Genomic DNA, 11,351 nt, shown 5'->3' on the forward strand with positions numbered 1-11,351 from the left:
AATTTTAAGTGCAACTCTTTAAAACCGTGGGAGGTACTTTTTGTTTGTTATCTTTCTTTCTATCTGCTTTCAGAGTGACTCCTTTTAAAACTAGGTATTGTGTTTTGGTGGCCTTTAAAGAATAAACAGAATAAACACCAGCAGTACTGTGTAACCTGTCAAAGTAACATATGCTTAAGCATCTTATAAATTATTTAATAATCATAATATTTCCCACAGAAATGTGAAATGTACCTTGCTTTAACTTTTTTTTTTCCCCTCCAGGAACTTGAAGTCCTGAAATTATAAATGATTGGGTGAACGAGTTGCGCTTGCAATGCAGGCAATAAAAAGTGTAGAAAAAGAAGTGACTCTTATAAAAGAAACCCTTTTCACCAAACCCTTCCTAAAGATCCAAGAGTGCAGCAGAAACTCGGGGAGCGGGCGGCTCTGGGAGCAGCAGCCATTGGCAGGAGCTGTCTGCAGCTCGCAGTGCTGTACTGAGCATGTCCCAGCCGAGCCCAGGCCGAGCAGCACATTATGCAAAAAGGCAGCTCTAGCAGATGGGAGAGAGGCAGAGCAAGCGTTTGCTTCGCTTGCATCACCGCTGCTTGCAAACAAACCTGGATCGCTAGAGGGGATCTCACCAGCAGGCCGAGGGAATGAAATCCGGGAGCATGGCTTGATTGCTGGAGGCGTTGCGCTGCAGGAAATCATGGGGAATCAAGATGGGAAGCTAAAGAAAAATGCAGGTGATGTGCATGAAGGAGGAGAGGATGCTTCTGGGCCCAAGGATGCAGACAGCACGAAGAAGGTATCGGGAAGCAGAAGGGGACTGGGGAAGCATGCAAAAGGAAGTGAATCTGGTAAGAAGAAGGGTAAGTCGGACTCAAGGGCCTCGGTGTTTTCAAATCTGAGGATCAGAAAAAATCTCTCCAAGGCTAAAGATGGGAATAGCAGTTCACGGGAGGATGTTTTGGAAAGCCAGGCCTTGCATGCTGGAGAGCTGGACAGTACTCATTCAATTGTAACCAAAACTCCAGATATAAGCCTTTCTGCGGACGAAGGGGGTCTCTCAGACACAGATGTTGAGCATTTTGAAATCAGAAATGAAACTGTCCCAGCTGCTGCCGAGACACAGGATGGACAAAGGACCAGCTCTGGCTCTGATACAGATATATACAGTTTCCATTCAGCTACAGAACAAGAGGATTTGCTTTCTGATATCCAGCAAGCTATTAGACTGCAGCAGCAGCAGCAGCAGGGGGCAATTAACATTGGAACTGAGGACCTTGTCACCAAAACAATGGGCCGACACACGGCTAATTCGCAAGCAGCCCCCTTCGATTTTGAACGGTTTCTTTCAGTCACTACTGCTGACAAAGAGAGGAGCCCTGACAATGAGGGGGCTTTTCCAGCAATATCTGAAATTGCAGAAAAGCTTCCTGTCTCCTGTGCAGCTGAACGGGAACTGAAAGAAGCGGTAAATGGCACAGGCTCTCCTGGTAGCAGCGTAGTTGAAACACAAGAATGTAAGCTTTTGATTGAGGAACAGGAACAGCTCATTGCTGGAGTGGATGCTGTAGCTAGTGAACTGGAAGACAACTTAAATAAAGCTGTGATAGAAAACAGATCTCAGACACGCAACTCCACACAACCTTTTTCAACCTCGGTAGCACATGCTGAAGCTAAAACTGCGGAAGCGGAAGTGCAGGCTGTTGATTTGCAGGACTCGGTAACAGAGAATGGTGTTTTAGATGCAGGCCGTGATCATGCTGCTGGGATTCAGGAAGGGATATGCACTCTGTCAGCCAGTCAAAAGGACCTGCATAATGGTTCATCCACGGAAATTAAAAATGGAATTTTGTCCTCTGAGGGGACAGCAGACAGTCCAATGCTTGGTTCTCGATGCTTTAAGCCCTATCTAATTAATCCTTGTTACATCAAAACCACAACTAGGCAGCTGAGTTCCCCCAACCATTCACCATCTCCCTCCCCATCCCAAAGCCCGCTTTTTACAAGGAAACAGGAGTTTTTCCACAGGAAAGAAAAGGTCTCAGTCAAGAAGAAGAGGTCTGCTAGTTTGGCAGGTTTATTTAGTCGTTCTGCAGACTGGACAGAAGAGGTGTCTAACCATAAGTGCGAGATTACGCAGAAGGTGGGCTCTGCAGGCTACTTGGAGCACCAGGGGTTTAGAGAGAAATTTCAATTTGACTCATTCAAGAAAGTCCTCAGGGGTGCAGGCTTCTACAGAGGCATTTCCCAATGTCTTTTCAGGTGAGTGACATGTATTAGAGTCTTTGAAAATATGTTTAAAATACTTCAGTCTTTTGCATGTACTATCGTCTTAACTTGTGCTGACAGTTTTAAAATCGAAGGCCTGACCTTAGAAGCCCAATCACATTTCATTAAGGAGAATAGCCTTTCTATTTGGTGTCAGCCTGCCCATGCTGCCAGAAAAGGAAGTGTGTAACTCTTTGAAGTTTTTCTTTCTGCTTTCCTCCCTTGTCTAACTCTTGTAAGAAAAGGCTGGGTGCCTTAAATTATTCCTGTTGAAAAAATGCTAAGAGCTGTGCTGTTGTATGCAGACCAGCCTTCTGCATAAATAGACCTTTCAGATGCGAAGCTTTCTGTAACTGGGATCCTGTTTGAGGCTTTCTTGTGCTGGATGCTGTTGTGGTGTACTGTAAATATTTGAGAGCTACACCTGGTGTCAGGCTGAGGCAGAGATGAGGATTTGCCTAGTGCAGAAAGAAAAAAAGCTGTGCAAGCACAGATGGACAGCGCTACAGACAGGAACCAATTTTCCCTTCAGAAGGGGAAAGAGGAGGAAAAAAAGAAATGTTAGTGACTTGAAAAGGCAGCATAAAATGGAGAAGGAAACTGTGGATAGTCCGATTTTTGTAGTTGTGGCAGGCTCCAGCTACGTAAGATCACTTATTCAGGAAAGCATGCTGTTACCTTGCCTCTTAGACTGTTTGCATCCTCTGACAGAGGCATAGGAGTATTGTGTTTACAAATGAAATAGCGTGAATAGATGTTTATATTTTCCTGTACTTTAAGGATTTTTATCTCCTTTCTCTTCCCCCTATCTGAAGTTTCTATGGAAGGTTAATGTATTCACAAATAGAGAAGGCCTCTGCCACACAGGAGGGATATACATACAGAGGAAACTCAGCAACATGTTCCACTTATTTTTCATTTCAGAAAACTGTAGAATTAAGAGAATACAGAGAACATGCCCTACAAGCCTTACGGGATTAAACCACCTGAATCTGAAATCAAGTGCATTTTGAATGGAAGTCTGCTCTAGAGGCATGTGCACAGTAACCACATGTGTATGGTAGCTATTTCCAATAAGTGCAATGAGAAGTTTTTTGTCCTACAAAACAGTATAATTTATGAAGGGGGCAACACCATGATTTAAAAGCCACATGTAAAAAAGCAATTAAGCCATCAGCAACTCTTTTGCATAGAAATACTATCTTGTTTTATACTATAGATTTTAAAAAATTGTATAACTTTTAATAATTTGCATTCATAATGGATTTCTTTGTGCACATTCTACTCCGCTTGCCATCGCAGTAATACTGATGAATGAACCTGTCTGGAAACACAAAATTAGTGCCTTTTTCACACAGCAGCCAACTCCAGGACTTTGAAATACTTGGGTAACATATTAACATTATTTTCCAGATTCAAATCACAAGAATATTTCCATTCTTCAGTAGCCTTGAACAGAAATCCCCAATTTCAGTCTCGAAAATTAGAATTCAAGATGTAACATGAAAAGGTAACCCCCTCTAAAGAAATGAGGTAACCCCCCTGTGAAATGAGCTGAATAATGTTTGTTTCAAATCCCTTCCACCTGTTTTCCAAGATTTAATTTCAGACAACACTATCTAAAGTTTTACAATTTGAGGTGATCACTACTTTCAGATTTATAGTATATAAAAAGCACACTTTTTTTTTTGCTATCAAAATTGGACAGTTTATAAATAACTCAGCAAAGTTTTAAATTGCATCATCAGTGATTAGACTTTCTTCTTTATGGTTGTGCTATGATGAAGATCAATGATAAACTTCACAAACATGGAATTACCTTTTAGAGACCTGTTTTCCTGGAAACAGACTTTTTCACATTTCCTTACAAGGTTTTGATTTACTTAATATTTTTTGTTTTATTGTGTTTTCCCACCAATGCTTTAGACTGTTATCGTGAAGGGACCAATGTCCAATGGAACAGCAGTTCTGTGCTTATGGAAATTACAGTGACCCTCATTTGCATGTACATACCAGCTGTCTTCACAAGCAGAGGACAATTATACCTTTCAGTTCATGCAGAAAAGCCTGAGATGAGGGAACTGGAAATTACAAGATAACATTTCATCTCTTTTTGATCATTCTTATTTTGAAAATATATTTATAAGCTGCAAATTATCAAGGGTGTAAAAATAACAACTACTGTACATGAAAAAAAGGGAAATTAAACTGAACATTAGTATTCCCACAGACTGGCTGTCATTGCTGTAAGAACAGAAAAGCCTCTATTTAAACCAGTCTGCACAGCAACAATCACAGAAATAATTTCATTGTAATTTTAATACTGCTTTTGAAAGATGTTGTATTTTAATTGCGTGTATGAGATGCATCAATTTGAGGATTACCATCAGGCTTTTAGAAATAACATTCTTTTATAGTGGCTCATTTCTATCTTAAAAAAAATAAATCAGCTTCTTGCCTAGAGCATTAAATCCCATCTTTCTGTGCAGTGACTGCAGTGTTGTTCTGCATTTTTACCTAGAATCAAGTAAAATATTCCACAACACTTTAGTCATCGATTTTAATGACAGCAGGTTCTGTGCAGGTGAGTGGCCTACTTCTGCACTATGTTGTGGTGTGGCTGTGTGCCATTTGGTTTTCACAGTGATTCATATGAACTCTTATGAGGCTGTTTTAATGTAAAATGTAGATGGAAGCCAACAGCTGCAATGGCAGAACGTTTGCATATTTTAATTTTGCTTTATATAAGAAGTAAGTACAGGATGGTATTTCACATTTCATGCATTGGCTAAGAATGTGGTGTGGGCAAATCTATGGGCACTTTGTAATTTGGGCATAGGATCTATTTCTTTTGTGATAAGGACAGCTGTATTTGAAATTGCAGTGACAGTAATTACAAGTTCTAGATTACCTGACGCACAGTGTAGCTGTGGCTTTTATGTTGTGGTCCCAGGAGGACAAGAACTGAACCTGAATTAATAGGGTATGTGGCAATTAATGATTTCCACTAATGTTAAGAATATCTTGGTGGGAAAATGAAATTTATGTTTCCAAATATGAACATAACTGAAACAGAAGAGCTAATAGATCGATTTAATAAAAAGAGCTTCATTCCAGCATTAATTTGAGGTGCAGTGATTACAGAGCATCTAGTAAGGGTGTCCATTACGTGAAATGAAAGTAAGAGTCCCATCAACTGCCCCAGATGGTAATTAAACTCGACTCGGATGATCCCTTTCTAATCTCCATTGGCTGGCTGTGACACACTTGATGGAGGAATCCCTTTCAAACAGATAATTTAGCTTTAAGTTTCTCTTCAGAGATTTGTTTGTCCTGCTCTAGCTGTAAACAGGAGACAAATAAACAAAAAATCATGGTTACCATAAAACAAAACCTGAACTCAGTCCTATGCTTGTATCCTCACAACTGCTTTCTGATTTCCATGGGGTGCCAGCTTGCTTCTCATAAAGGGCACTTTATCTCATATCTACCCTGTGCTAATATCATCTGCATCCACTTGCAGATCCAGTGCAGCATCTACAGGCATATACAAACTTCTTACTATAGTTAAATACATAAAAACTTAAAAAAAAAAAAAACACAAAAAAAACAAAACAAGATGAAAGTTTGTTTCTCAGATGTGAAGTGGATCTTTTTAAATAGTTTTCAGGGCTTTTTTTCATTCTGACTCATGTGATGAGGTACACAATGTAGATTTGTATCTATTAGCATCCTGAGGAGACTATTTATCATGCAACTGTTTTTTAAGATTACATATGGTTTACTGTTTCACTGATGATGTTTGTTAGCAGTAATACAAATGTTTCTATTATCCCATGGTGGGACAGCGCAGGCCCCTCTAGGCAAGGGAGCTGCCCAACAGCAACCTTTTATGTGATGCACCATCATGCACTGTGCTGAGTGATGCTAGTAAGCGTCTGAAGGGAATGATCCCCCTCCTTTTGCCTAGTAAACCCAAACCTGAGGTGGGGGGTGAAAAGGTGGCCATGCTGCACTCCAACTGCAGTCAAATGTGTTTGAAAATGGGCTGCAATATATTATTGAAAATTGCTGAGTGCTGATAATTTACTTTAATGCTAACATGTCAGCACTTCTAGATGGGAATCGGAGCTACATGAGAAACAGCATGGAGTACAGTGCTGACAGGGTTGTTTTGATGGGGCCTTGTGATGAATGCTTTAATCTGTATCTAGAACTTCATTGGGAGTAGCAGGTTTTTGTTGTGGAGTTGAGTGGCTGCATCTCTTGGGCACCTCTGTTCTGAGCAGTAACCCCACCTGAGGTCTGACTGGCAGCCTAACACACGTCTGGACTAGAAATGTATTGTGTTGGATGCCTGCTGGTCTTTTTTGGGATGCAAAGGGGGAAAGAGAAAGGCAAAGGGACAGTTTCTAGGTGGAAGTCCATGCAGATCTGCTTGGGATGCAGTATCAGTGTGATATCCATCGCCCATGGGATCTGGGTGGAACTGGTCAGTAAAGGACATCACGTGCTTCAGTGATTTCATTTCTGTGAAAAGAGCAGTGGATTATTCCAGTGGTAATAGTTATGTAAAATTTAAATTTGAATATATTTCTTGGATCTAATTGTGCTTTATTATATTTTAATATTTATAAATTATTAAATAACTTGGGGAGGTGTGGTTTGTCCATTTATTTTTATTTTAAGCTGTGTGTAGGCCTCCTTATTACAGAAAAAACTATTCTTTGAAGCAAGCCTCTTGTTTTTCTCCATGCTGTAGTGTCTAAAGTAAAATAAACTTGGAATTGAAAAGCATCTTTAGGAATATTTAAGGCTGCCTGTATATGAGGAATCAAGTTCTAATATGAATCATAGTGATACAAAATGCAAAAATACTAATTAGCCAAAGAATTTTGTTTTTGCTGTAGTTTAACCAAGCTCAGGATATGGCCAAGTGTATTGTTTATAAAATACTTCTGCCAAAATTTGAACTTACATAAGGAATAGTGGTGATGAAGTGTGTATGTGTAGGTGTTTCTGTGACTGTGGCTTTGATTATTTTTAGCTACATTTAAAAGCATTATTCTGTTGCAGTTAGGTGGAATACAACAGTTTCTGGAAACTTACTTTTATGCATAGTGTTTCTCTTTTGGGGAGATGAGGTGAGCTGATACAAGGGGAACAGGGCAGAAGGAGTGAGAAACTGTGAAAGGTAGGTGATGGAAGGATGTGAGGACTTTACATTGTGTCACCTCATTCATGCCTCTTTATATGATAATACAAGGCCAGTTGCATTTCATCAAGTGCTTTAGAAAAGGCAGCAAAGTGGGTTCAGGAGCTGTGTCCCACCATTACCTCCTCTAAGCAGCAGCAACTTTCTGTATTCCTGCATCAGTCATGTAAAGGAAGTTAGGGACAATGAGCTGCTCTGTGTTAACTTGAGTACAAATTTTTTTTCCTCATTTTATTTCCATATTGCTGTTTTCCATCGCTGTGAAGGAAACTTATTCTGGACATGGGGAGGCTCTGTAACTGTGAGCAAGAAGTGGGTTATGTTTTCTGATGCAAAACCTTACTTTTTACTCAGATAAATACAGAACCTGACTTCTTCCATTTGTAGAGGCATAGATGATAGAACACATTAAATCAGTTAGCAGTTTTGCAACAGTAAGAAGCAGTGGTTTTGAGATTGTTTTAGTGTGCCTAAACAACAACATAGTTGTAAGTGTAACTCCTACTATACATCAAATTAAATGGAAATACATAAATACAGAAGAAGTACAAAAATTCTTGAGAATTTAATCTTTTCGGTGTCTTGATGTATGCAGCTAAGCAGTGGCAGGAAAGCCTAGTCACAAAAGAGACTTGTTCACTTCTTTCACAAAAGAAAAACAACTCCTGCCCTTTTCTCTTCCTTGCACTGATAAGGAAAATCACTGTACAAAAGAAGTCAATGCTGCAGTAACATTGTAATTAACTACATTAACATCTGCTAACTGTCATGGAATAAAAGGTGGCTTTCATTTAAAAAAAATAAATCTCAAAAACCTGAAAACAAAACATTGCCTTCATAATAGAGGGAGTGTATCTAAACACTATTCTGTCATGCAAAGAGTCAAGAAAATATAGTATGCTGAGAAACAGTTGAGGGAAATAGTTTGTTATATCAATGAAAGAACATGAAAGTCCAATTATAATAAAGGAGATGTGCACAAGTTTTATTCGGATGAAGTCTAGAAGAACAGACCTGCACAAATATGTAGGTGTGCATGTATATGTTTTCCATGAAATGTAGTTCTGATTTTCTGCTTTTCCCCTTTCTTCATCTTACCAGGTTTTTATTATGGATACAAAGAAAAAGAGTTTTTATATGTTGTGATAGTTAGAAAGAAGTTAGCAGTTATTAAAATTGTAGCAGATTGGCAGGCCTTGGGTGCACAGGTCCTGTAGAGGAAAGCAAGCTCAGACATGCTGGGGCTCTAACCGAGTAGGTTGAAAGAAATTTGTGTCCCACTTCAGAGGCTCTCCAGTTCAGTCCAGCTGTATTTGATGACCTGTGGCTACTTGAGCAAATACTTGGATTTACTTCTAAGGTAGAGAAGGGCCAGATTGCATTAAATGGCAAATGAAATGTAGAACCATTGGGAATAAAGAAGTTTTACAGAATTGGATTGTGAAGAACAGTGTGTAGACTTACAAAAGACGCTGTTAGTAATAGCTGCCCAAAAAGACATCAGAGGAGCTTCTTACTTTAAAGAGCCAGACAGGAAGAATTGTGGCTTTCCAGCAGTCTGTGAGAACCTGGCACAAAATACTGCCTTCACATCACAAATCACCACAGAAACTAAGAGGGTAAAGATGGGCAGAATTAAATACTTGCTGAGAGAAACCTAGGCACCTGGAAAACACAGTTTCAAAGTTGCCAGAGATGTATATGATGCCTGAAAGATTCAGTAGACAGATACATATAGATTCTCTTTTAGCATAAACCAGTATAATTAGGGAAGCTTTAGCAATATACCTCTGTAATTTGCAATAATACACCGTTAGAACCTGATGAGAAATCAAGGTGAAAGGAGATGTGCCATATAACATTGTGGGAAAGTGTATCTTATTTATGTTTTTAGAGAGGTATTTTGTACTGTGTACCACTGGTGTGTCATAGTTGGGGAATATTTTTTTATTTAAAAACTTCAGCTTCTGAAAGATATTTTATGACATATAAGATATATTCTTTCCTTTCACTGGATATGTGAGATATATAGATAGATAGATATATAGATAGATAGATATATATATAGTGAAAGGTAGGGATAAAAGCATAGTTTAGTACTTTGTCTCAGCTTATCCTATTATACATATGTCATATATCAGAAAATTCAGTGTGGGGGAAAGGTGTAAAATCTTAGTCACTGTGAAAGCAAAATCTCAAGAAGCTTAATGTCAAAGTCAGGGAGACAGAATGCTTCAGAGACTTGCTAATCTGCAAGAATTCTGACAGCACTGTCACAGACCATCAAAAATATTTTAATATCTTTTTGAAGCTCTGGTGATAGAAAAGCACTAAGATCTGCTTTTTTAGAAAAATACTATATAGTTGTTACAAATTATTGAGGTAATTTTAATCATCTTAATTTTGACTGCAGCAACGAACAAGACTTTGGAATGAATCTTGTAGGAGGAAATGATAAGATACATAGTACAATATATATAAATATAAGGAATTAAAAGATGTGTGATAAGACTGCATTGATAACTTTTTATGTACAGCTGCTTTCTAGGCAATGCAAGAGAGGTAGGGAGGAATTCATCTGGGAAAAAAAAAATGACAACACTGCAGATCACCTGAAGAAGAAAATTACTGGTGGTTTTGGTAAGGGACTCTGTCATGTCACTTCACTGCCACCAGCGAGGAACAGCTTTGTTTTGGCCCACTTCTACCTAGTGTGGTGATATATAGCCTTGCACAGACTGTGGAAGTTTATTGCATAATTAACGCAAGAGTAGAGCTGGGTTCTCATCTTTGTCACGACCACAGCATTTGCAGGATGACATTTTCATTACAAAGTAAAATTTTCAGTAAACTTTTGTCTTTCTGCATTATAACACAAATTTCAAAATTAGGAGCTGGGCTGGCATTGGGAACTTGTTCATCAGGACAAAGGTCTGCATTAATTAGATTTTCTGTTGTCTGCTTCAGCTCTTTCTAGCATGTTTTGTGAAAATATGGCATATGGTTAAGTAACATTTTAACAGATCATTGGGGGATATACTGAAATTGGTGGTGTTGCCATATCTCATAGCTGACACAAGTGGAGCAAGATGTTTTAAAATATGTCTGTTTGGTTCGATCTAGGGACACTAAGGATAAAGAGCTTTTTTGAAAACTGGGTTGCTTGTTCAAGCTGAGTGAGTGGGAGTCTCAATGATATGGTTATTCACACTCTCTTGTGCAATCCAGAATCTGTTTAAATTATTACTGATAATTGTGGGGCTAAAATAAGGGGGGAAAAAGGTGGCTTGCTTGAGTTGCAGAGAGGTTGATATATTGCAGTTCTAACTTAGAGCTAGTTAAGAGTTTTCATGGAAAATTTGTAACAGTCAAGAAGAGTACTAAGAGATGAACAGGAAAAGGAGGAAGTGCCTCAGCTTGGCAAAAGTAAAGCATGGTGTTTACTGTAATAATCAGGTATGAGATGCATAGATGTGAAATTAATAAATGATAGTTTTATTCTAGTTGTTTGAAGAGTCTATTAATATAATCAATCCATCAATCAATAAGTTCTTCACTGGAATTTAATAAATATCTATTTCTGACTTTGAAATTACATTGACAGCCACAGAAGGACAGGGAGATAGTGTTGATATGTCTTTTTTCTTAATTCTCTTGTTTAGGCAGACTTTCTTCTTTTGACTTGAATTTAAGATGATATGTGGGTTCAGTTCGTGTCATCCATGTGAACAGAGCCAGGAAATCTGGAAACAGAACATCAGAGAAGAAATTACAATCATCTTGGGCATTTCCACACATCCCTAACTTTTATTTAAAAGTTCTAAATACTAAAATATAAGATAAATATTTAAAGAATTAATATAATATAATATAA

General features: G+C 38.5%; 1 protein-coding gene across 1 annotated transcript; it reads left to right on the plus strand.

Moving 5' to 3' along the window:
• Positions 1-274: 274 nt before the first annotated feature.
• LOC104536239 (formin-2-like) lies at positions 275-2,256 on the plus strand (the record flags this gene model as incomplete). The annotated part of the gene is made up of 1 exon (XM_010178799.1): positions 275-2,256. A coding segment is annotated over exon 1 (1,940 nt), but the record flags the coding sequence as incomplete, so codon positions are not given.
• Between the last annotated feature and the right edge of the window lie 9,095 nt (positions 2,257-11,351).

Source organism: Mesitornis unicolor, unplaced genomic scaffold (genome assembly GCF_000695765.1).
Source record: "Mesitornis unicolor isolate BGI_N332 unplaced genomic scaffold, ASM69576v1 scaffold35052, whole genome shotgun sequence".
In the NCBI taxonomy this organism is placed as follows: Eukaryota; Metazoa; Chordata; class Aves; order Mesitornithiformes; family Mesitornithidae; genus Mesitornis; species Mesitornis unicolor.